Below are 27,515 nucleotides of genomic sequence, written 5' to 3'. Positions count from 1 at the left end.
TTCGTTTCCATGTTTTGCTGTGCATGAAAATATGTAAACATGCCGGCACGGCAGTGCATATTTTCCATGGTATGCTCATGAACGTGTTGCATCGTGCATGTACGATTAACTTTCACCTCCGTCCTACGTCACCTGAACTCATCTAGACTACTGCATTTGTCGCTACAGGGGTGGCATTGCAACATTACGACTGTTTGTCAGCTAATTTGTTTATTTTCCTGTTGCTTTCTAAATATTCTGTTACCACAATAAGCATAGCTTTTTGAAATTACGTGAAAAGTACTTCTAATCTAATAATATTTTCCTAAATTGTCCCTTTTGGAAAACACTTCTCGGAAGTTCTCGCTGTTTCTTTCCAAAGTTAAAATAATCTCATACCTTCTACAGTAGTTGGTACAAACACCCAACCTGGGTCTGTACATGCACGCTATGATGCTGCTACACCTGTTATCGCTGCATAAATTATAATCATAATGAGATGTTCGACAGTTCTAAGTAATTTGAGCTTTTTGACGGCTTTTATCTTGTGGGAAAGTAGTTCGACAACAAGTCAATAACACCAGTTTAATGATGATTTATGGACTTTATGATTACTTGTTGGTTGGTGTTACTATTGGTAAGACAATGACTAACACATTTTTCGCAGTCTATATGTTAGTATTTGGTTGGTTTTGGTGCGAATAACTGGCACTTTTAAAGTAATTTTTGAACACAAAAATATACTTGCATTAGTCGACTTTTGGTTTTCAATAGTCGTAGTCGCGACTATCAGTAATAGTCGCGACTAACGACTATTGGCGACTTAGTCGCCCAACTCTATCCCATATGGAAGATATGACTGTAATCTTACACACATTTCAAATGGGATTACCTGAATGAGTGATTATTAGAAATCTATACCCCCTGTGTCATGTGAGTTCATGTCTTCCATAGTGGGTGCATGGATTTCAACTGGAATATAGCCCAATGGAATGAGTACGGTACTTACTCTCATTATTTATCTATTTTTAAAGCTACAATTATAGATAATAGATCAGCGGGCTATTAATTATCACGACTTGGACAATACAGTTTTCATAGTCAAATTAATTCTGGAATCCTAACATGTGTATTCCTCTCGTTCCTCTCCTAACATTCCAACTATCCTAACATTCCAGCTATGTAAATTCAGGTCACCCCAAGAGTAGAGATGACACTAGGTCTTGCCAGGGCCTAGGTGCTGACCCCAGTGGGGTCCAGTTGCAGTGCCCTGTCAAGGGATCAGGGAGGCCGACCCCTCTTGAAGCTGAAACATTTTCCAGAATGGAGACCAACCAAATTATTTTAAGAGGGTCCCGCCTTTATTATCAACCACTGCTGCTGACTTGTTTTGAACCTCACAAAAGTTTGTTTTGTTTGCCAAAAAAATGTAAATTTTTTCTTTTTTACCAAAAAATGGATAGTGAAAAAAAAACAACAACATAATTTTCTGGTTTGTTAAAAAACAGAAATAGGTTAAAAATTGGAAAAGGGGTATCTCTGCAAAAGATGCCAGATTACATGAAATGATCAAGGGGAATGAGTCGGATGTTGCTAAAATTGTATTTGAGATATTGGCAAAAACATTGTTCAAATTCTTTATTTTATATTGTTTTCAGCCATTACTAAATTGCTCATAACTCAGTAACCAGATGTCCGATTCTAATGGTAGGTATGTTCATAAAATTTTGAAGTTCAATATTTTTAGCTGAAAGTTCTTTCATTTGAAAGAGAATCAAATTACCTAAACAATAAGGGGTCAATCATGTTTCTAGTGCATATACTTTTGAAGTTACAGACAAAAATAGTGTCACCAAATTGTCCAAAATTTTGTGTGTGAAATTGTGACAGCAGGCACATGTACAATGTACACTACTGTATGTGACCCCAGATGACCTCCTATTCTTTACTGTAAGAAAGCTGTTTTGGATGGTCTTGATTTACACACAAATTGCTTTTGCGCTTTTAACGAGCGTCCACTTGGTGGAACATAGATTGCACTATGTGATAGCTTATGAATCCATTATTATGCCAGTACCAACATAAGTCAACATCACTTAGGTTTTGGTTGTCAAAATTAATTTTTTGTAATTTTTTCCATTGAGCCCCACAGTAAAGCCATTTTTGGACCGTACAGGCACATTCCACTTCCCTATGGACGAATAGCGCCACCTATAGTGTGTGATGTGAGCCTGGCTACTAATGGGATTTGCATCAAAATGTAGCATTCGTAAACTGCTAGAAAATGATGTAAAAAACTTGTAATTGAAAATTGCCGACAGTGACTCATTCCTCTTGATCATATGTCACATAATGCTAAATTGTTATCTTATCGCGTAATCGGGAGCGTAATGTCTAACGCCTAAATTGGCTTGACAATGAACATCTTGCCTAATGTTGTGCATGCGCCAGCCACATTACTTTTATGTCGTTTGCAAGTGATGTGCTGATTGTAGAGCTATAAAAGAAAAAGAGAGAGACATACAGACATTGATTACAAACTGATAAAATTAAAATATTGATATGTGATGTGACATGCAGAACGGCAGTACCCACAAGATGGCGGATCCCGCGGAAAAGGCTGACGGCCTCTATTGATACTTAAATCAATATGAACTTACATTAGCTCTTTTCAAATCCAAGTGACACAAGAAACATGTGAATCCATTTTCATCTGACAAGTTGACAGCTTGGATTTCTTCACTCAATTGTAACTTTTTAAAAAGTTCCTTCTGTAATAAGAAAAAAGAAAAACACCCCTGTCAAAGGATGGCATTTATGATATCTGATATTGATAAGCACATACACAACACACACCCCACCCACACACAACAAAGCTAATTCTTGTATCAGCAATAATGTCCACTGGACTAAGAGAGATGGCGACATAGCAAGAGTTATCCTTAGGGAAGCACCGACCATGAGGGGGAGCTTCACCAGAAGCACAATCCATTATTCTGCAATTTTCCAATGGGATTTTATAAATTTTCAAATAGATAGGAGAAGTGCCCTGTGCCCTTATGACGCTATACCACAGAAGAGACGGGTCGCAAAGACTGTTGCTACCACACAGAAGAACAATGCTGGCCTATGTGTGCTTACTTACTATTGTCACATAAGAACATGCTATGCTGATTAGTTAGCGAATAAGGTGTCAATGTTTTAAACATACTATTATGTGATTCAATCAAGCAAACCAAACCCCGACGCTGTGTACGCTGTTGTGGCGCCACTGGGGGGGGATATGTGACCAGCGCCAACAAAACCCTGTTTTTGAGTTATAGGCCTTTACAGATGACATTCCCATAAAAAAATTAAATTTTGGAATTCTTTATTTCATGGTATTTGACCTTGGGACTGAGTGGACTTTTAAATCCTTGAAAGTACTTATTAAAAAGAGGTTTATTTAATCAATAATTGACATTTGAATATGATAATCCCTATTCAATCCTGAGTAAGGCAGGAACTAATTAGCACATTACTCAGACTAGCAATTTGGTAAAAATATCAAGGTATCATTTACAAATTTATCCATATCTTGAAAAGTATTGATGCTATATGTACATGTAGAGTGCTGACTTGGAACATTGTCCATTTAGTTTCCTTGAGACCAACATCACCCTAACAAGAATATAAGGGATTAGGATTGAGATACAATTCCAAATTATAGTGCTTTTTTTCTTTTTCCTATGAACATTGTTACCCAGCATCAAACCATGGCAGTGGTTGGTTGTAATATGCATGTGACATCAAATACAGGCAGGTTGAAGAAGGGGGTACAATAGATGTCAAAATATCTTATTGTTTAATGTTGTACTGGACCCAAGTCTTACCTGGTATAATGTACACACACAGATTAATTGATACTATATGATACACAACAAATTTCAATTTTTTTTTAAATAAGCCTAGAAATCCCTTTATTCTAACTGAATTTAGACATTTTAATAACAGATAAATTGAAAATAAAGAACAGACCCTAAATTTACTTGTTATTCATCAGGATTGGTGAAGAACCACTGCTCCTAAAAAAAGTTTAAAATTCTAAGTTTTTTTTTCAAAGCTGGATCAAGTTTTACATTTTAACGCGGCTGTGTACTCAAGACGTTGTTTCTTTCGCAAAATTGAGGTTTTTTTTATATTTGTTACTTTGTTATGTTTTTTATAAATACAAGGAAAGAAAATCCAGATTTATAAACTCCAACTGTGCTATTTTATGGATTTTATTTCACTATTTCATTCGTGCCTGCAATTTTAAAAGAGAGAAAATCTTTGTTGTATCAGCGAGGTACACACGCCAACAACGCATCGCGCCAGCGTATCGCGCAATTTGTTAACGCACAGATACGCTATGCATACGCGACGCTTATCTGCATGCGTTGCGCATCCTTTGGAAACACTAATTTCAAGTGGTCAAATGGCTCCTTTTAGCTGATAAAATGTGGGTTTTTTCAAGTTCTTTCCCTCGATTTGAATATCAAGTTATGAATGGATTTCGCTCAAACTTCTCAACGTGCTGTGGATTTACCCGATGTTCACGTAATATAAGGTAGAAAAACGAAAACTGCCGCATTCTCCTGTGAGATTCGATGAAAGGGCAAAATGTGACCACTTTAAACTTCAACGGCCATTATTTCAATGTTCATTTTCTCGGTAAAATGACGATTTAGGTACACGATAACTCAATAAATACAGCATCTATAGGTAAGCAAATATGATCATCGTAAAAAGCATGATCGACTCAAGAAACGGTTTTCTCATTTTTTTTTATATTTTGGTCTATTTCTGATTTTAGGCATCATTTTGTGCAAATAGGCGTTTGTGAATTTTAAAAAGTTCAATTTGATGCCTTATATGGTCAATATCTCAAAAACTAAGGCCAATATCAAAAAAAAAAAAAAAAAACATTTTTGGAATGGAGCCTCAAGATTGAGCTAAAACAAAATAAAATATTTTGGAAAGAGTGTTTTTTGTTTTGATGTACCTAACAAATATTGCCAAAAACTCACTTTTTTGTGATTTTCTTCATAATTGTTGTTTTTACCCCAAATCTGTATTTATATTAGTCCCAAACAAAAATGTTTGGTAGACTCATAACCGGTGCGATCTTACCTTTCCGATGTTGATTAAGATACTTCTTGCATCGATCCCGAGATGCGGAAAAACCAATAGTCATTTTCCCACATAAATGAATAAATAACAAAAACCCCGATCCCCTGGTGGACTCACCCAAAAGGTGACGTCACACCATATGATCGCCCCTTATCCGACTTGGGATCCCCTACCGGACCAAACTTGTAGGGGTGGCGGGGTCGGGATAATCAACATCGGAAAGGTAAGATCGCGACCGGTTATGAGTCTACCAAACATTTTTGTTTGGGACTAGACTCAGTACACCGGTCGATCTTACCGCTTTCGATGTTGATTAAGATACTTCTTGCATCAACATCTGAAAGATCGATCTAGCAAGTAACCAACGGATGGAGGTACAAGATTGGTCAGCATCTGATCAGGGATCGGGAGCGGGTAACGATGGTTTTCGCGAGGTCAGAAAATATTTTCCCCAACGGTCGGGAAAACAAAAAGACCACGCGATCACAGACATAAACCTCCTTACTTAATAAGTTTGGTGGTTAAGAATAGCGACACTGGTTCTTACCATGCTGAGTATTATGTATAGTCTGAAAACCTGGAACCCGTACACCACCGTATTATGATCGCCGAACAATGTCCCGGTAAACCTCCGCCCGTCTCTGATTACTAACGTAAACGGAAGTATCGTAGAGAAGGGCGAAGGTGGCTTCCGGGACACCGCCTGCTAGATCTCCTCAAGGGACAACCGAACGGTATACCCAAGATGATGAGATAGCTCGTGTCGAGTGGGTCGTGGGACGCGAAACCTTCGCGATCCCCCGGACCCCACCAACACCTGGACCAGCCATTGCGACAGCGGCTGGCCCGAAAAGGCTCTGTAAGGGTGATGAATGCGGTCGTGAGTCCTCGCAAGGCTTGTGTTCGGAAGAAATAGTGCTGCAGCGCCTTATCGGACACCCCAGCCTATCTTTGGCTTCAGCCGAACCTTGCCCAACCCTGGGGATTGGAGAGGGACGAATGTCGGTATGCACCGCGCCCGTGCGTAGTCACGAGAACAGAGCGCCGAAACAGTGTCGCTCCAGTGTTTGTGAACACGGAAGCTAACCTCGAGACCGTGTGCAACTCAGCACCGCCGTCCCGAAGCCAACGCCAAACCGGAAAGCCATCTTGAGAGTTACGTATTTAAGCGTCGCTTTTGACGGAAGGTCAAAAGGGTGACCCTTAAAGTAATCTAAGACTGTGTTGGGATCCCTTAGGAGGATCACTTTCCTTTTTGGTAGACACTCGTTGAACATACCGTCGAGGCGTAGACTAATAGGGTAACCATCGGCTATGATAGTCGACCCGTCTCGAAACCTCGGTGAATGGAGAGGACAGCTGACTTATAGCTGGCCCCAGTGGCCCGCTGAAGTCTTGCTTGGAACTTTTCTGTCAGAAACTCCGGAACTAGCAGCACAGAGGCTCTAGCGGAGAGCTATTTGTCTCATTGCACCAAGCGTAGTATGGAGCCAGACTCTGGCTATACGCACGGAGGGTAGACTTCCGTCTAGCCCCGGCGATGAGAAAACCAGCTTCGGATGAAAAGTATCCCTCCGCTGCGTTTTCCCTGGTAAGGGCCATGCAGCTAACTGCAGGTGCTCTAGTGATAGACTGGGTACCTCCGCTCCGGGCATCCGGAGTAGATCTGGTACCCCGGGGAGTGCCAGCGGCCTTGCCGCTAGCAGAATGACAATGCAGTCTTCCCACCCGATCTTGGCCACCACCCTCATGAGTAGTGAGATCGGAGGGACTGCATAAGCTGTCATCCTCCCCAGTCTATGGACAGAGCGCCCACGGTGAATGCTTGGGGTCCGCGACCCTTGAGCAGTACACCGGCAGTGGATGATTGCGATGAGATGCGAACAGATCTTTCGTGGGGTGGTACATCCCCTTGAAGATCGTCTGAGCGACCTGCGGAGCAAGGGACCATTCTGCTGGTCCCGACACCCTTCCTCGTGACAGATTGTGCGCGAGGATGCTGGTGACGCCGCGATGTGTATCACTCTCATCGTAATCTGCCTGAACTTGCACCACCCTATCAGGTGTCGTGCATGCAGGCTCAATCGTGGTGGCCCGGAGTCCCCTTGTCTGTTGGGGTAGGCTACCACGGTTGTGTTATCCGTCAGGACAACGGTATGTGATTCCACGATCACCTCCTCGTAAGCGAGGGAGGTTGATGTGAAACTCTGTCTCTATGGCCCCCATAGGCCCGAGACGGAGTCTCCGTGGATGTGGACCCCCAGCCCCGCTTTTGACGCTATGGTCGTCACTACGTGACATACCGGGGTGCAGGAAACCTGACACCCTGGGTCAAATTGGGCTGATGGGTCCACCACCAGAGTTCCTCTCGCGCGATCTCCGACAACGGAACCGCGAGGGATATTGAGTGACGACTGGGCCTGCAAGCAGGCTAGAAGGTGTAGTTGGGTAAGCCTAACGAGAAACGGCAGTACAGTACGAGGTCTACCATACTGGCCATTAGGCCTACCACCTTCATCCATGCCACAGCGGGTTTTGCCCGAGACTCGCCAAGAGTCAGGCACACCGCACCATGTTCGTCACCGCCGGGTGAGAGCACCGCGAACCCCTCCGTGAGGGTGATCTGGGCCCCTACAAATAGTGGTGTCTCGCGCCGGGACCACGCTGGACTTGAGCTGATCAAAAATCCAGGGTCCCGCACCCCACGGACTATCAACCCCATGAGACCCGTAGTCTTCAGTGGCGTGCGCCCGTATATGCGCCAAACGTCCAGGTAGCAACTGATGTTGACACCCCTGTGCTTCAGGTACGCTGCCACCGCTCTGACCAAGAGTGTTAAACACCCTGGGAGAGATGGACAGGGCGGATGGCCGGTATCAAAACTGGTAATTTTGATCCTGTACCTAGAAGCGCAGATGCCTCCGATCTTGAGAGGCGATTGGCATATGCAGATAGGCGTCCGAGAGATCTAGCGATGCTGTTCCCATGCCCCTGATGGGGCAGGCTAGCACCGAGGCGAGAGTCCCCATTCTGAACCTCTTGGGCCTGAAGAACGTTCAACAGCCTGCGGTTCCGGATGGGGCTCCCGTCGCCGGTCTTCCTTGGAGCCAATGGCTCCAAGATCACCCGTAGAACGGGGGTAGACCGGGACAATCGCCCGCTTCGTGAGAAGCTGTGTGATCCCTGTCAGTAGTGCCCGACGCTGGGGGCCGTCTGACGGCACTACTGTGGACCTCTGAAATGTGCAGACGAATGTGGGGAGACTGGGTTGTCAGTCTGTAACCCCCACTCACCACTGACCATACCCAGGCGCTCAAAGAGATGGTTTCCCACCTCTGGGTGAAAGCCATAAGCGGTCGCCCACTGGGAGATCCCCTGTGGAAAAACCGCTGAGCCCCCAGGAATGCTCTGCCTAGCTTCCCTTGGAAGAGCGCTTGCTCTTCTTCGGGCTTGCCAGCTGTTCCTGTGCTACCCTTGCGCCTCCCAGAAATGGGTGTTGCAGAGGTAGTGGGCTCGGTACTGTTGGTGGTGCACGGCCTGCTGAAGTCGGAGCTCCTACCCATGGTAAGGGCAGTTTCCGACTTCTTCAGAGTGCTCCGTTGGTAGCTTCTTTGCACGGTCCTCCACCGTAGCGCAGAAGCATCCAAAGAGAAAAGGACCATGCCTTTCCATCGCGTTGAGCGATTGGAGTGGCAGGCCCCACCCCGGCGCTGAGTGGACACCCTATGGGCTAGGCCCATGGAGCTCTCGTTGAGGCTAGCTGTTAGCACCGCTAATAGGCTCACCTCGCGGAAGAGCTCAGATGTTGTCTGAGCGCGATACGCTTGACGACATCTGGGTCCCTCTCGGATCCCCTCAGGTAGGTCCCGTGGTCCTCCCGCGTTACACGCAGAGGAAGCGTGCAAGCACGCGGCGCCATAGCTCTACTGAGCTCGACAGCCCTACGATATCTACCCGTGAGGTTTGCGGGAATGAGAGTGCAGGCGCCCCTGTGAGGAAGCAGCAGCTGAGCATCCTACTGAAAGGATCCCCTGGTCCTCCTCCATGGACTCCCCCTTGGGGGGTGTCCGGAGGAAGATCAGTGCTGTTGCTCCCCTCGCGGGGCAGCGGGGGAAGGAGATTGTAGTGATGTCACTACCGGACTCAGCTTCCGACTCCTTTCCCTCGCCCACAGTATCCGTATCATGCTCCGATGATGACGGTAACTGAGGACGGGCATCTGAAAGCGGGTAAGAAGGCATAACCACTGTGTGGCTCGCCGACTACCTGCCAGCAGAAGAGGGAGTACTCCCGCAAGACCCTGAGGTATCCGCCATGGCACCACTGGGTCCGCGATGCTCTCGCAGCCGTCCCTAGCGCTTAGCAGCACGGGCCTACCCTGATCAAGATCTGGGTTAGCCCCATGCCGGCTGGCCTGGTCAACAGCTGATGTTGGTACTGCGTGGCCATCGCTAGGCGACACTTGCCACGGTGTTAGGCCGTGGAAGAAACACCCTGCGGCGGGTACCACGGGGCATACCCCGCCGGCGGCGGACGCTGGGAGGAGCGGCCAGCAGGGTAACCGCATGGGACTGCGGGACCGGCGCCGCCTGCCCCCCCTTGTTGCCACAGAGACTGCGGCGACTAAGGCGGGTGCTGCGGTACCGGTGCGGTATCAGCGTGGGTACCCGTGAGGGTTCCCGGCTGTGTACCGCTGTATGCGTGGTTCCAGCGTAGGTGCCCGTGAGGGCTCCCGGCTGTGTACCACTGTACCCATGCCTCACCGCGTTCCCCGCAAGGGATCAAGCTGCGTGTGTATGGGTACCCGCTATACCGGCTGTCCCTTGGCTAGAGGGAGCTTGCCTAGTACCACGGGTAGCTGAGGCAGATGCATACCCCGATCAATCACCTCGCCACCTGAATAGGCAGCGTCAATCAATGGAGCTATGCCCTGTTGATTTGACAGTGATCGATCAAGAGAGGGTAATTGACCCATTGAAGATAATGGATCACCCAGCTCCGCTGGCTCTCGAGGACATAAGTGGGTTGTTGATCAGCTAGGCTGTTCAAGCTACTTACTGTACCCTCTAGAGCTTTGCCCAAGGTCGCTGTGTGTGGCGGACCACTCACTGCAGCTATGGGCGGGTGCATAGCGGCTACCACTGAAGTCAAGCCGTAGCTCGTCTTTGTAGCTGCCACCGAATGCACCTGGGTCGCTGTCCCGTGAGAGACTGCGAGCCCAACCCCTGAATAATCGCCAGCCAGTCCCTGTGGACAGCCAGCAGCTATTCTAGGGCCCAGGGTATCACTCGGCGGTCCCGCCATGGAACGCTGCCGTGTGACAACCCCAGTTGGTTCTGCTAAGACTACACCCACAGCGTTAGCCGCGGTATCGCTCTCTGTTGAACCCATGCATGCTAGGGTTCAACCCAGGCAAGCCCGGGTACCCTTGCATGCTGCCCGCCGCTGGCTACTACTGTGGCTGTTTGAGCCCGTGAGATATGCCTGCAACAGACGGGTGTCCTCCTGCTAAAACCCGTGAGGATTTTCGCTAGAGGACTGGTATCCTCCTGCTACAAAACCCGCTAGGGTTTTCGCTGGTGGTTACCGCTCTGCTGCCTGCTACTTTGCTCCGACGATAGTCAGTGCTTTCGCTGGCTGCTGAGCCTTTGGACGCGCTTAGCAGTCCCCGAAGGAACCGCCTGCTTGTCCGGGGACCGGAGCCCCTTAAGCAGACCTGCCATGACCCATAGGGGCTGTCACAGCGGAATCTACCGTATCGACTGGTATCCTCCTGCTGCAAAACCCGCTAGGGTTTTCGCTGGTGGTTACCGCTCTGCTGCCTGCTACTTTGCTCCGACGTATAGTCAGTGCTTTCGCTGGCTGCTGAGCCTTTGGACGCGCTTAGCAGTCCCCGAAGGAACCGCCTGCTTGTCCGGGGACCGGAGCCCCTTAAGCAGACCTGCCATGACCCATAGGGGCTGTCACAGCAGAATCCACCGTGATCGACCTTACCAGTGCCCTTGGTAGATTTCTTCTTCGTCTTATGGCGATGACGGAGCCTATCCCAATCGTCAAGCTGGAACTCGGAGAGTCCTAAGCAAAAGAAAGACATCTAGAAGATCGTGAGCACTCCCTGTGGGTGAAACAGAGCGGGCGTGGGTCCCGCTCCGTCACCAGGGAAGGGCAAGCCCGACAGGGCCGAGGCGAAGCGAGGAGAAAAGGGAGGGGGCACTACCCCCCAACACGCGACTCAAGCCCAGTAAGCAAACCTGAGCACGGAGGCTGGTCGCTAACGTTAGTGGTAAAGTAAGGACTGGCTAACTTTATTACTAAAATGTCAGACGGGTCCCTACCAATCCCCACCGTATGAATATCTGATTAACTCGCCTTATCGGACGGTAATGAAGACATAACGATAGAGTAATCACCCTAACATAGCAACAATAACCTACCGTACATGAAATACAATGTGTATGTACAAACATCTATTGTAACTTACAGGCTGCAATGGTTGTTTTACGTGGGAAACAAAATGAATGGCGCCAACGAGCGGCCATTTTGAATTGCTCGTGTGTCCCGTGATACAAACGGAGGCACGATATGTAGCTAAGTTTTGGATCGCTTTTTGTCACTTTTTTCGCCAGAAAATGCCGTCAAAACTATCCTCAGCCGAACAATACCGGTTTGGTTTTACCTAAGGTGTGAAACTACAACCGATATCTCGCCTTTTGGTCGAGAAATTGATACACAGTGCTATGAACAATCGATAGGCACGCCTGTGTCAGTCGGAGACCAAGGAGGATAAGGACGATCATATGGTGTGACGTCACCTTTTGGGTGAGTCCACCGGGGATCGGGGTTTTTGTTATTTATTCATTTATGTGGGACAAAATGACTATTGGTTTTTCCGCATCTCGGGATCGATGCAAGAAGTATCTTAATCAACATCGAAACGGTAAGATCGACCGTGTACTGAGTCTAAGATTTATTGATGTCTTGCCTTTATAAAAATGTATACTTTTATATGTCTTGCGCGAATAATTACAAAGTTATTGCACTTTTACTACATGCATGTCTGAGAGTACACAGCCTCCTTAATTACTGTTGCTTCTATTGAGCAGCCAGGAACCATTGAATTAGCATGCATTGCTAGCTGTTCAATAGAAGCAAAAGTAATTAAAATGTACAACTTTATCCAGCTTTGAAAAAAAAAAACACTTTTGAACTTTTTTTAAATAAATTTAGAATTTTTTATGTCAACAAACTGTCGATGTCGGTATAAGAAATATATCGACATTTCTATTGTACAAAATGGTGCTGACGACGGCACTAGAAGGTACATGTAGTGATAATAATACACTGTTTTGCTCTGGTGGTCAAATTTGTTCATGTGATGCAAATATAATCTTTATTTAACAGCAAAGATATATACCGTAACTAAAACACCTTATACAATGGGATACTCCACTTATAATCTACCATATCCCTGTGAAAGATTTAAGAAACGTATTCCACAGAGGGAGTATGTTTTCCAAATAGAATTGGCTAGGGTTAATTATTTTAAAACCATATGGCTTGTGAGTACCTGGATTTGCTAAGAGAACTCTAGTAATAACATATGGCTTAAGGGGTACTACACCCCTGCCCAATTTTGTGCCTATTTTTGCATTTTTCTAAAAAATTATAGAGCATTGGTGACAAGTAAGATATGTATATTATAGGGGCAAGGACTACAACTGCTACACTGGAAATTTTATTTCTGCACAGACAATAGTTTTGGGAGTTACAGTCAAAAATGAGGGAAAACCAATATTTGATCAATAAATCAATAAGTACTTGCCTTTAGTTGCTGAATTTTCAGTGCAGTAGTTCAGTGTTGTAGTCCTCGAGTACTGTCCTTGGCCTCGAGGACTCCTCGAGGACAGGTTGTGAAGTCCTTGGTCCTCGGACATGTAGTCCTTGGCCTCGGACGTGTAGTCCTTGGCCTTGGCCTTGGCCTTGGACCTCAAAGTCCTTGGTCCTCGACAACAAGGACACGACAAGGACAGGCAAAATCATCAAAAATGCAGGCAAATGAGTGATAGAGTTATACCATTTTTTTGATCTGCTGTTTAGTTATCAAGAACCTTTTAGAGAAACATGACAAGAATAACTATGGGGGCTGTTGTTGTTGTCTATATTTTCGAAATAACAAGTGTCCGGCATTACCCCATCTGTATAGAGACGCGTGTGTGTCCGGGATTACCCCTCACGGTCTCGATTTATTTTTTCAGTGCTTGTTCTACTAATCCATATTTAAGATACCAGAATTCATACATCCAGCTAACAATCAAGTATCAAACATAATTTTCAGCCATACTTAATCTGTGTCCCTTGTCGCTTTAACTGTCACCCAGCTAATAAATCACTGTTCAGATAAAAAGTCAAAATGACAATTTCTGTTTTTTCGTAATTTTCACAAAGAAAGACGAGACCCAAAGCGCTGGTAGTAGTACACGTGAGGTACACCTTGAGGTAGCTAATACCCTAAGGTAGTATAATAGTCCCACCCTTCTCCGTTTAGCTGCAATCGACGTGTCCGGGATTCCCCACAGTCCGGCATTACCCCACTTTCCCCTAACTATCATCTTTGCTTTTTGCAAAACATGCACATGGAGGCCAAAAATGTGGCTTTATTATTAATTAAAATTCCACTCAGCCAATATGATTCCTAAAATAGGAATATCGAATAGAGAAGAGGTTTTTTAAATATTTTAAGAAACTCATTGGAAGCTATTGTAGGACGCGTTTCGATTACATGTGATCAAACTAATTTGATCTATTTTGGTTAATTTCATCAGCTACATTTTGCTGTGTTTGATCTTAAGGGAAGGGGTATGAACGTTTGGACAGTATTTATTTTGGGACATTAGAGCACATCAGACATACCCCATCTGTATAGAGACGCATGTGTGTCCGGGATTACCCCTCACGGTCTCGATTTATTTTTTCAGTGCTTGTTCTACTAATCCATTTTTAAGATACCAGAATTCATACATCCAGCTAACAATCAAGTATCAAACATAATTTTCAGCCATACTTAATCTGTGTCCCTTGTCGCTTTAACTGTCACCCAGCTAATAAATCACTGTTCAGATAAAAAGTCAAAAATGACAATTTCTGTTTTTTCGTAATTTTCACAAAGAAAGACGAGACCCAAAGCGCTGGTAGTAGTACACGTGAGGTACACCTTGAGGTAGCTAATACCCTAAGGTAGTATAATAGTCCCACCCTTCCCCGTGTAGCTGCAATCGACGTGTCCGGGATTCCCCACAGTCCGGCATTACCCCACTTTCCCCTAACTATCATCTTTGCTTTTTGCAAAACATGCACATGGAGGCCAAAAATGTGGCTTTATTATTAATTAAAATTCCACTCAGCCAATATGATTCCTAAAATAGGAATATCGAATAGAGAAGAGGTTTTTTAAATATTTTAAGAAACTCATTGGAAGCTATTGTAGGACGCGTTTCGATTAAATGTGATCAAACTAATTTGATCTATTTTGGTTAATTTCATCAGCTACATTTTGCTGTGTTTGATCTTAAGGGAAGGGGTATGAACGTTTGGACAGTATTTATTTTGGGACATTAGAGCACATCAGACATATCAATTGCATTCTGAATATGAAGAATGTCCTTCTGATATCAAATAATTTTGATTTTTGAAATTCGCAATTTAATACACATTTTATGGCAAATCATTAAAATTGATATTTTTGATATTTAACAGTACTCGAAGTAAACTTTATAAATCTGATGATTTATACTTAAAGTGTATGTAGGTGGGATGAAAAGTCGACGATCAATTGAAATTTTGACCTTTCGTATTGAAGATATGGATTTCCCCCAAAAAAAAAAAAAAGGTCTTTTGGGAAAAAATCCATATCTTCAATATGAAAGGTCAAAATTTTCAATTGACCGTCGGCTTTTCCTCCCAGCTACATACACTTTAAGAATATATCATTAGATTTATATATTTACTCGAGGACTGTTATATATCAAAAATTTGAAAAAATCTAATATTATATTGTGATTTTCAAAAAATCAAAATTATTTGATATCAGAAAGACATGCTTCGTATTCAGAATGCAATTCGATAGGTCTGAGGTGCTCTCTCCCACAAAAAATACTGTCGAAACACAATAAACGCTCATTCTAGATCCCTTAAGATAGTTGCCCATTTTTGGCTGCTTTGTCACACATATTATACCATGTACCATTCGCCTATTGCACGGTTCCACCAAGGAAAGCCTCGAACTGGCATGAAATGAAAGGAAGAATTACATAACTTTACGCAATGTTATATGACTGGTTCAATTCCCATTCATGCATGCTGCCAGATCGAAGCTCTCCTCGCACATGGCGAAACCATGCAATAGGAGTAGATTCCGGGGATGGTCCAATGTTGACGCCTGTATGTGGGTTTCTGACCAAATTAACCTCATATTTGGCCATTTTAGCCCCCAAAGTGCCAAATTTTGTGAGCTTCGCGCAAATTTATTCCACTTTTGAACTATATTTCACCCGTTTTGCTTCAATATGGCAATTTTTTGCACTACACGCGCTTTTTGTACCATATACCTATTTTGTCGCCAAAAGGGGCTGGATTCACATTACTTCAAGAAAATGTTCTTTTTTTTTTAACCTCCCAATGTCAACAAGAAATCTACACCACTATCTAGCTTTTTGACATAAAAAATAATGGTAGATATGCGGATCAAACACATAAAAGCGTGTTATATTGTAATCTTCACTACGTTATGGATGCATCTGGTCTAGATACATTGTAAAACTAAGAAACAACACGATATAATGAACAAGTTTGAAAATACAACATAGGCCTACTTGTGTTTTGTTGGTTTAAACTAGGATAAAGAGCCCAATTAATTAGGCATGTTTATTTGATAGAGTTTTATAAATAGGATTATCGTTCAGCGTTATTTAATGTGCATATAAAATTGCCTTAGGCCTATGTTGACGACAATGATCCCCCGATCGGGCATGGTTTAGTATGGTTCATTATTATGAAAGTCCTTGGTCCTTGGCCTTGGCCTCGGAGACAAATGTCCTTGGCCTCGGAGGGTTGTCCTTGGCCTCGGACACCATGTCCTTGGCCTTGGCCTTGGCCTCGGACACCATGTCCTTGGCCTTGGCCTCGGACATGAGGTCCTCGACTATAATATACATATCTTACTTGTCACTAATGCGCTATTGCGCTATAATTTTTGAGAAAAACGCAAAAATAAGCAAAAAAATTGGCTAGGGGTGTAGTACCACCTTAAGTTACCTATATCTTCCACAACTGGAGTGAGTATTTCAAATGGAAGTTACACAATTGTCTATTCTATTTGAGTCCCATACTCCCTGTGTAGAAGACTTAAGCTAAACCTTACACAAGGGGAGTGTGTATTTCAAATCAAAGTGCCACAATAACAACTTTACCTGGCTCCTGATCCAATCGCTACGGTTCTTACACTTCACCACATAGCGCATCCTAGTATGCTGGCACTCAAACAGACTTTGTTGATACTCATCATGACTTTTTACTATCTTTCCTCCTTTGATGGTATTCAAGTAATCTTGTTGTATCTCCCTTATGTCACCTCTGCTCAGCTGGGTACATATACTAGGAATCTGCGGCATAAATGCTCTGATCCGCTCAAGTTTATCATACCAGTCGTTCCTCATTAATTGATCGAACTCAGAGCTTTTGTCCACTTCAGAATGCACCACACAGTCCTCTTCTGTTCCCTTCTCTGCACCTTCTTCCTTCTGTTTCATCTCTTCATCACTATCATCAATATCCAGAGGTTCCTCTTCAGGCTTGGTATTGGAAGAGTCTTCTGCTCCCATGCCAGCTTTCTCAGGTTCTGCATTCTCAGCGTCTGTTTCATTGCTACCTTTCTCTGCTTCTTCTGCCTCATTGGTTTCATCCTCAAGAATCAGATCCTTGTAGTCTGGTGGTAGGTCTCCATTTTCAATCTTCTGCTGTAAAGTCTGAAATTCAATTTATAGACAATAAAGTTTTAGATTGTAAAACTATTTATAGTAGTCTCAGATTATAAACTATTTTATACATTATCTAAAAGTATAAACAGACTTTCAGCACAGCAAATTCAAAACAAAGCTCTGAGAATGGCTAATGTAATGAAATTAAAAACTGAATTTTGTTGATTTTGATCAACATCAGACTCATTTAGCTTGATCGCATCACCTATTTAATATAAGTTTACACTTGATCCTTGAGATTGGTGAAGAGCATGTCACACACTTCGCATTTTGGTCTCATCGTCTTGTTAAACTACAAACAAGGAAAGAATGATTTGCAGTAAAAGGCTGTTTACGATGGACACACTTCATTTTTTTCCTGGCAAACCAGGGGGGTGGGGATAAGTAATAAGTAATATGCTGAGTTGGTAGACAAGAGAGAATTCAGTCTAGTAAATGACATTTCACTACAGTCAAACCATGCATAGCACTGATATAACATAGCGTGGATATACAGATTTTACATTGCGGTTACATATTCACATCTTGGTATTCTAATTGGAGAATATAATTAGCAGGCTATTCCAGTTGAAATTCATATGCCCTCTGTGCAAGAGATGACCTTAATCTTCCACACAGGGTGTGTGAATTTCAAACGGGTTAGCTACATGAGCAACTTGAAATTTTACACCCCTTGTGTGCGAGATTAAGGTCAAGGGTTCCACAGAGGGTGTATGGATTTCATCTGGAATAGCCATTAACTGTCCATGCCCCTATAAGTGACCACCTAGGGACTTTGCAACAAGCAAACTGTGATATTATTTAGAGGTTATTAACTGCACATTGATTATTTGGAGGGCATTGTGAAAAATCTATTTAACATTTTGCCTTTGGAACCGAGGAATATCCCAAGGGGCGCAGCTTTGAGGGATATTCCGAGGTCCAAAGCAAAATGTTTAGATTTTTTACAATGCCCTACATATTACCGATGCAAAGTTATTAACCTCATTCATAACCGTCACTTTTATCTCTTCACTTATATAACACACAATTTTCCTCAAAAATAAAAAAAATTTACGCTTTGCCTTTCCAAAAATTGATCAGGCTAAAACTGGACGACCAATAGCAGAAGTGTGAATCACAATAGCTGTGAAAATATGGTAGCGCGTAATCCATGTACGGCGACCAGCGCTCTCGCAATTTGTTCGGGTGGAGGTTACTAATATTTATGCTGACAGCGCGGAGGTCCACTGTCGGATATTAGTAACCTAGTTCAGCGTTTGCATTTTGGCAAATAAATAAAAAAGATTGTCTAGAAAAACGACTGTCTATGCAAATCTGGATCATAGTCTGAAACAAAGTTCAAAAAAATATCTCTTTAATAGGAATACATCACCTACCTGCTTAAATGAAGTATCAACTCTTGTACATACAATGACACTTCCACACAATACATGGTCCCGATTATATAGCTGTTTTCTCTCTTTGACTCTTTGGCCCGCTTGTGTCGCCTGGCCTTCTTGTATTCAATGTAGCCACAGCCCTCACTGGGTGCAAGGGTCAAATCTGTGATGAGGCCAAACTTGGAAAAATACTGGCTGATATCTTCAGAGGTCATGTTAGGTGTGATGCCACTAAGCAGATATCTAGGGTTAGCGTTTGAATCCTGTAAACATTAAATATAGAAATTATGTAGAAAAATGTGAGTACACTTACAAGTGCAGAATGGTTTTACAAAAAAAAAACATATTCGGTCAATTTACTGCCTCACACTTATTTCTGTGCTTTGAATTTATACTGGACAGTTTCCATGCTGCAATTAAGGGATGGGGTATGAATGTTTGGACAGTATTTATTGTGGGACATTAGAGCACAGCAGACATATCAAATTGCATTCTGAATACGAAGAATGTCCTTTTGATATCAAATAATTTAGATTTTTGAAATTCGCAATGTAATACACATTTTATGGCAAATTATTAAAATTGATATTTTGATATTTAACAGTACTCAAAGTAAACTTTATAAATCTGATGAACACCAAAAAATTTAGGTCTTTTTGGGAAAAAAATCCATATCTTCAATAAGGTCAAAATTTTCAATTGGTCGTCAGCTTTTCCTCCCAGCTACATACAATAAGAAATATATCATTAGATTATAAAATTTACTTGAGGACTGTTATATATCGAAAATGTGACAAATATCAAATTTTAATAATTTGTCATAAAATTTGTATTATATCGTGAATTTCAAAAAATGAAAATTATTTGATATCAGAAAGACATTCTTCGTATTCAAAATGCAATTCGATATGTCTGATGTGCTCTCATGGCCCACAAAAAATACTGTCGAAACGCTCATTCCAGTAGGCTTGGGCATCGTCAGTCTTCGCATATCGTGACCAAAAACATATCACAATATCGCCATCTGACGATATTTTTATCAATACATGCATGCATGCCATATCAGAAGTTCACTGGTATACAGGTGCAAAACGGCCCAGCAAACAGTGAAGCAACACGTATACAAATAAACAAGTACAAAACATACTTATTCAATCCACTGCCATCGTTCAAAACAGCTTCTTTATATCCGAAACGTTATTAAAAACAGTATGAAACCATTTGCCGCCATTATTGTGTGTGGTTTCCGCTATTTTGCATTGCATGAACATTGAACATTTAGTTGATTGTGGCCTGCTGAGTGGATGGGAGACCACTGCTGCAGTGCTGCCCTCATGCACATTGAACATTTCGTTGATCATGGCCTGCTGAGTGGATGGGAGACCAGTTATAAGTATATCGCCTGTCACTATTTCTACATATCGTCATCGTGATAAGGATTTAATATCGCGATATATCGCAGGGTGCGACATCGCCCAAGCCTACATTCCAGATCCCTTAAATACAAATGTTTTCTTTAAAAACAGCTATAATAATCTTGGCATCTGATGCAAATTAAATGAAATATATCTCTACAGCACATCAGGTCACCATACTCCTAACACCCTATCAAGTTTAGAGTTAAGTTGTAATAAGGCTATTCCAGTTGATATCCATACACCTCCTGGAAGACATGACCTTAATGTTTCACACAGGGGGATGTAGATTCCAAATAGAGTCACCCATACAGGTAACCTTCATATAAGGTCATGCCTGGATGAACGGACAGCTGACTGGACGGACGGACAGACAGACAGCCGATCACCCATCTATCCATAACATAAAGCCCACACAACACATAATTGTTGTGTGCCCCAAACAGCATAAAAAAATCCCTGCACACATGTTGCACACTTTCTCATGCATTTACCTCTGATATGCTGCTGGTGCTTCTCCTCTCCTCCTTCTCATCTCCGTCATCTTGTTTCTTTCTCTTCTTCCCTCTTTGTGTTTCCTTGTGTTCACTTTTTGTGTTGCCATCACTGGATGGATTTCCACCATCTTGTCTGTTCCTGTCACCATCTTGTCTCTTCCTGTCACCATCTTGTCTCTTTCTGTCCTCATCTTGTCTCTTCCTGTCACCATCTTGTCTCTTCCTGTCACCATCTTGCCTCTTTCTGTCCTCATCTTGTCTGTTCCTGTCACCATCTTGTCTCTTCCTGTCACCATCTTGTCTCTTTCTGTCCTCATCTTGTCTCTTTCTCTCCTCCCTCTTAGCTTTTCGTCTATTCTTGTAGGTATTTTTTTTTTTACCATCCTCAAGCCTGGACCTGTCATGCTCTTTTGAAAGTCTCTTACTGCTACTCTCATGCTCAACTCTGTCCCTGTCCCAGGATTTATGACTGCTTCTGTCCATAGATGACATCCTACATGTAGCCTGAGTTTCAGGAGACCTATCAAACTTCCATTCCCCAGAATGCCTCCTGTCACTTGATGACCTTCGTCTCTCCTCTGGCGGCCTTCTCTCATCCCTTCTCAAAGGACTTCTTGATCTATCGTGATAGACATTGATTTCTCTTCTATGCTCTAGCCTTTGGTCTGGATAGTCATATCTCTCTGTCATTCTACCAACATCACCTATGATAAACAAAACATGCAATATTGATTAAGAAAACCTTATGACCCTATGTTTTTGAAAGTTCAGGATCTCATCTATTTCCTCTCTACTCAACTATTAAAAAATATGCAAAATATGCACTTGTTTCTTGGCAATAAAGTTGAAAACATAGTGGGCGAGTGTGTGCTTTTTGCTCTAGTACATTGCACATATTGAAAACCTTCTTAAATTATTATGCACTAATCTAAAATTACTGTATCCAATCCAGGCCCAAATTAAAGTTCACAAAAAGTTAAACCTGAGCCCAAAATGTAGCCATCTACTTGCAACTTAAGTACAATACTTTTTAAAATAATCAGGAAATACTAAATACATTGTGTCTGACAAGCAGTTCTGCAACTGCTTCCTGGGCAGGTTATTTGAATCTTAGTTAGCCATGCGGCATGCGTATATAAATGGGCATGTACCTGTCAAAACAGACTGTAACCAGGACTAAGAAATTGTCAAACAAACCCTATATATATGGCAGGCCTCAAATTTTAATTTGTTGGGGCACCCATTTTAAAGGCCACTGTGTGTGCGAGAGCAAAGATAGATAAAGAAGGGCATCAAGGCCAAAAAGCCTTGATGCCTCCCTGAAATACGAGCCCCAATATATTGTGTGGAGGTCCTAATAATAGATGGCTGAAAGAACTAAAGTTTCTTTCTTGAATAGTCTTGAACTTTAGTTAGTAATTTTGATTTTTTTTGTCCCTTTCCCAGATTTCCAAAAGGATTTCTTCATGATTTTAAGTGAATTTTAATGTGTTACCCTTTTAGTTAAAAGTTCTGGTTTTTTTTAATAATTTGTCCCACACTTTCTACATACTGTAAGCATGGGCACCCAAAATAAGATCCAAGTAATCCCCGTCCCCAAGAACTGACTCACCTGTCGTTCTTTCCTCCTGATGCACAGGATGAGACAGTGAACGACTCAGCCCAATATTTGGTCTCACTCTTGGTGGAGAACCAAACCCTGTCTTCCGAGTAATTCTTTCAGCCACTTCACTTGGTGCTCCCATCAAACGAGCCTGAAAGATCTGCTTTTGAAGTTCTGTTCTGGAGTGAGGTACAGGGATGTGAACATCAGTGGACTGCAGAGGTAGAGTATTTTGTCCAGGGCGTTGGAGATTCATCAGTCTTCCTGCTGACAAGATCGGGTCAGAGTCGGAGTCAGTTTGAGCGATAGTTTCTGCTGCATGTTGTACTGTTTCGATGATACTAGAACTATCTCTCATTGGCTCCACACCTCTTGAGTAGCTAGCTTGTGAGTGGCTTGTAGATTGGTTGGATCCTGATGGTGTTTCTTCAAGAGTAAGTTCTCCACCTTGAACTTGTCTCAGAATACAGGCGATATCAGATGCATCAAGGCTCTGAATCTGAGAAACAAAGGCATCCATCTCTGCAAGTGTTTCTGTATAAAATCACATTTACTAGTGTCACATATGCATGTCACTGGCTACGAGTATGTTGTTTTATGTTGCATTCCTGTAAGTGAAAAGAAAAAACATCAATTAGCATCCGTGACTGAAAACCTTAATATACATGTCACAGATGAGAAAAAGTCCGATTTTGAAGGGGAAAAGTTGTTGACCATCTGACCGTGGGGGCTTGTGGGTATATAATATTTGGCGAAAATATTCAATAATACTAGCAGCATAAAACAGTTGATATGTGTTCCTTTTTAAATGGTTTTATTTACAAACGAAGATATATCAAAACATATATAACATTCAGACAGGGTGGAGATGCTGACTGGTTGGAAGTCAGAGATGGAGTGAGGAGCACATGTCTAGTCCACATGGTAAATAACATATTATGGGATGGGATTACCATGGTTACCAGGTCAAACTTGCAAGGGTAGCGCAATTTGGGGATAGGCAGGAAATCAGAGATGCCAGTAAGTTTCACTCAAAAAACCTGAAAGTGGTGAGAAAACCTGAAAAAGCAGGTGTATGCAGCCCAAAAGCCCCAAAACGGGCTGAAAATAAATAAAAATGCGGGAATTTGGACTCTCAAAAAACCTGAATTCAGGTTAAAACTCTGGAAATGGTCAAGGTTAGTGGTCAAGGATGGTGATGTAATGTTAGGTATGGGAAGCAGTTAGGGTCAAAATGGGAAACATGGGGTATGGAAGGCAACACAAGACAAAAACATGAAATATTATGACCGTTACATACAATCACTTCAGTTTCGTTTGAATAGTACTGTTTGCAGTTTTTCGAGGTTGGTAATAAAACCCAAAGTGTCTATAATTCAACAAAACATCTAAAATTGGTTTGGCAGTAACAATGATGGTTTAACAATGAGTAGTTAAAACTACTGTTTATTGACACAAATTTACACCACTTTTGGACAGTATAGCTCAAATGTAGACTGATAAATAGACTGAATTTTAGACACTAAGCCCAAAACAGCATTGGGTGCATTTTACACATGGATGGTTCTGGAATATGATTATTCCAGTTCAGTGAATTTTCTGTAATGTGATTCCCTGATGTCAACAGTTGCTGCACTGGAGAGGGAGGGTTCCCGGGAACAAACCGATCAACCCACCACCGCCCAAGTCGGGGGCATTACAGCAGAATGTTAGATTGATGGAACAGGATTTATAATATATCGACCTCGGCTTGATACAGCACCCCAGGGGGGTGGGGTTCTCAGTACAAATGACCATACGGGGACGTGCCGCAAATATGGGTAGCATTTTCAGCCTTTTGGTATATCAATGACCCCTTTTTCAAAGCCTATTTTGGTATATGAATGGGTCCTTTTTCAAAATTTTCTCAACTTTTTAGGGAAAATAGCCCAATTTTTCCTTAATCTAGCCAAAATTTTCCCAAAATTTTGGGAAAATTTGTAAAAACTAAGACAATTTGGGTTAAATTCGGCCGCAAATTTGAACTTTTGGTATATCAATGGGTCCAAATTTCTTGAAAAATTGGTAATTTATTGCTATTTATGGGTCCACTTTCAAATTCTCAATGCACGTCCCTACCAAAACCAAACTTGAGTACCCCGGGATACAGCAAACAACAACTTGCTTCATCTGTACACGTCCTTAAAAAACATCGATTCAGATTAAGCCAGGAGGCAGCCACTCCACAGCTGTGGAATTTCACTCTTACACAATAATAGTAGGCATGTCCACTAAAAATTGAAGTACTTACTTTTAAATTGATTCAGACCAAACTTATTTGCTGGGATTTGATGAAAGAAACATTTTGGCGCTTAAATAATCTTAATCGGACGTTACCCGGGGGCACTTCAATTTGAAATGGATATAGGTGTAGGGCTGGCACTTGCGCACTAAGGGGCATTCGGTGAGAGCAAAATGTAAAAAATATGGGGTCATTGGGTGAGTGCATGATTTTTGGCATTCGGTGAGAGCAAAATGTAAAGAATATGGGGTCATTGGGTGAGAACATGACCTTTTTTTAAAATGGATTCTTTGGGTGAAAACCGAAACAGTGCCACAGAAACCTCGAAAATCAAATTTCTAGTTCTAAATGGCTTCAAATTTATTTGTTTTTTCAAAATAAGTAACAAAATCAGTGTTAAATGAAAGTTGCTGTTAAAATTGAACAAGTAAGGGTCTTTTGGTGACAGATCAAATGCAAAAATATGGGGTCTGTGGGTGACAGAGCATGTGTTCGTAAAAAAATATGGGGTCTTTGGGTGACAATGAGGCTGAAAAAGGGGGTCTTAACAGCTCTACATACACGTCACCTAAAAAGTTGAGTGGCCCCCCCGGGACATCCTTAATAATAGTGACATTAAATGGTCCATGTCTTCAATTGGGTCTTCGTTTTCCAAAAGTTTCTAACTTCTGAGGGGTCACATCCCCTCAGACACCCCCTGTGTCGCGCCATTTCAAGGATGCCCGCGAACATTTTTTTTCTAAAATTGCCCCCCCAATCCACTGTGCAAAATTCTCATCATGTTATGTCATGTATTGTAACCATGACCATGTAACTTTTTTTCATGTGGTTGTGTTCACGGTTTTAACATTCTAATTTATAAATAAATCTTTACAGGTTACAGCATGCACTTGTACTCAGCTGTGACTGTTTATTATGCACTAGCGGGACACCCGCGCTTCGCGCGGGTCCCCGCTAGATGAGTAAACGGGAGCGTTCACTCAAACAGGAGGAATTACTGAACAGGTAGACTCATTGAAAAGGTAAATTTCATTTTTATAGACCTGTCCTTCTTGCATTTCCTTTTTAGCTTCTTTCTTTTCGGGGGGGGGGGTACTCAAGTTTGGTTTTGGTAGGGACGTGCCACTGAGATTTTGGAAGTAGACCCATAAATATACCAATTTTTCAAGAAATTTGGACCCATTGATATACCAAAAGTCAAAATTTTCAGCCGAATTTACCCAAAATTGTCTTAGTTTTTACAGATTTTCGAAAAAATTGAGAAAATTTTGAAAAAGGACCCATTCATATACCAAAATAGGCTTTGAAAAAGGGGTCATTGATATACCAGAAGGCTGAAAATGCTACCCATGTTTGAGGCACGTCCCCGTATGGTCATTTGTACTGAGTACCCCCCGGGCTTTCTTTCTTTTCAGTTTCTTCTACATGTACGTCGGCCTATCTTCCCCCCTTTTTTTAATATTTCCTGCTTAGCTTGTAATTTTCCGTTTCCATGTTATTGATTTATTTATTTATTTAACCCCGTTGCCATTATTTATTTATTAAATCTGCCTTTTCTTACATTTCCCTTGTGATTTTCCGTTTGCATGAATAAGGCCCATTTAATTATGTTCTTATTATATTAGCTTCCTTTTTTTCACATTTATTTTTTTATTTATTTATTTAATCCATCCAAAGTAGGCCTACCTTATATTTTAAGTCTTCGTAGGCCTAATCCCGATGCGGGCAAGTCAAGTGGCGCGCGTCGTGTACGCCGACGACGCTAATGACGGCACGGTTTATGCTAGACATGTGGACGCGTTGGTTGGCATAGGCCGTAAACAAACAACCGCTATATAATTGCCCGAAAAACTCACTTTTTTACTGTTTTTGCAGCCAATTCTTGACCGTTTTCAACCAAATTTTCACATAAGGGGCTGTGCAATAATTAGGTAACCTAGGCAAACCGTAGTTAACACATTTACTAGTCAGCGAATTCGCCGAGACCGGGGCCCCAACACAATGCATATTTACATAGAAATTTGAATTTTTTTCGAGAATAGGTGGGTGAAGGAAACCTACATAAATATGTTTTCTATACTTCACTTGACCCAAATATATGATTTTTATGGTGATAATCAAGTCGCACATGGAATTTTAGAGGATTTTGATAGCAGTTCCATTAAAAAAAGCTGCCATCGCCATGAGACTAAGATCTAGAAACACCCCGAAATGCCGTTTTGGGGAATTTTGCTAGCTGAATCTTTTTGATGAAAGTCAATCTTTGACAAGATGTAACTTTGCTACGGAAAGTGCTATGAAAAAAAGGTTTTCAGTTTTGGCTTAGTTTACTCAAGGGCTTTAATTTGATATATAAAACGATGCAATTTGATGGCAAATTTGAATTCACCTAGGATACCTACAATAATTATGCGTGTACCCGCGGGGTGGTGAATTCTCAAAGTGGTCTGCCAAAAATCGCTTGCCCCCCCCTTGGCCGTGCCAAAAAAATCTTTGCCCCCCCCCTTTCGACGTGCCAAAAAACCTTTGCCCCCCCTTTCGATGTGCCAAAAAATCTTTGCCCCCCCCCCCCTTTACACACTAAGATTTTGGTGAACCCTATTTTATAACCTTAAATTGTCTTATCATATAATGCGAGCGTAGCGACTAGCGAGCAGGAAATTTTGCATATTTGAACGTGTTCCTAATATTTTCCTACACCTTTTTAGGGCGTAATATAGAAACGACGCGCCCAAAATATCTGTGCTTAAAATCGCTTGCCCCCCTTCGACTTGCCAAAAATTGCTTGATCGAAACTGACGGAGCCTTTATTATACACATACATAGATAGATACATAGATAGAATAGATACATACATAGATCATGTAGATACATACAACATTCCCCTATTTATATAGTAAGATGTATCGATCATGTCACACGTGTATGGTAGCTGAATTCTGCAACTGTGGCTGTGCACTGCTGCATGTGCCGCGAAGATGATGTTATTCATGACATTTTTTGTTGTTGTTGTTGAAAGTTCCAAACACCGAATGTCAAAAAGTAGCATTCTCGGCGCGGTATCGCATGTTATCTAGAAGAAAAGTGCAATAGTTTTTACCTGAATCCGTCATTCGATCACAACATCAATCTTCATCACGTCAGCTGGTTTGTTTACATCGCCCGGGCATATCGT

At 42.3% G+C, this 27,515-nt stretch overlaps 2 protein-coding genes across 2 annotated transcripts; both read right to left on the bottom strand.

Annotated features, from left to right (window-relative positions):
- Positions 1-2,380: 2,380 nt before the first annotated feature.
- Positions 2,381-17,134, bottom strand: LOC140136974 (uncharacterized). The gene is made up of 3 exons (XM_072158637.1): positions 16,596-17,134; positions 2,640-2,750; positions 2,381-2,476 (listed from the first exon to the last, which is right to left on the bottom strand). The coding sequence occupies exons 1-3, from the start codon at positions 17,004-17,006 to the stop codon at positions 2,381-2,383; spliced, it is 618 nt and encodes a 205-aa protein (XP_072014738.1). The 5' UTR covers positions 17,007-17,134.
- Positions 17,030-27,515, bottom strand: LOC140138190 (uncharacterized). Its single transcript, XM_072160112.1, has 5 exons — positions 27,441-27,515; positions 22,069-22,667; positions 20,454-21,160; positions 18,542-18,807; positions 17,030-17,150 (listed from the first exon to the last, which is right to left on the bottom strand). The coding sequence occupies exons 2-5, from the start codon at positions 22,577-22,579 to the stop codon at positions 17,096-17,098; spliced, it is 1,539 nt and encodes a 512-aa protein (XP_072016213.1). The 5' UTR covers positions 22,580-22,667; positions 27,441-27,515; the 3' UTR covers positions 17,030-17,095.

Source organism: Amphiura filiformis, chromosome 17 (genome assembly GCF_039555335.1).
Source record: "Amphiura filiformis chromosome 17, Afil_fr2py, whole genome shotgun sequence".
Classification (NCBI taxonomy): Eukaryota; Metazoa; Echinodermata; class Ophiuroidea; order Amphilepidida; family Amphiuridae; genus Amphiura; species Amphiura filiformis.
The sequence above is the reverse complement of the archived record's forward strand: the minus strand, read 5'-3'. Positions and strand labels throughout refer to the sequence as shown.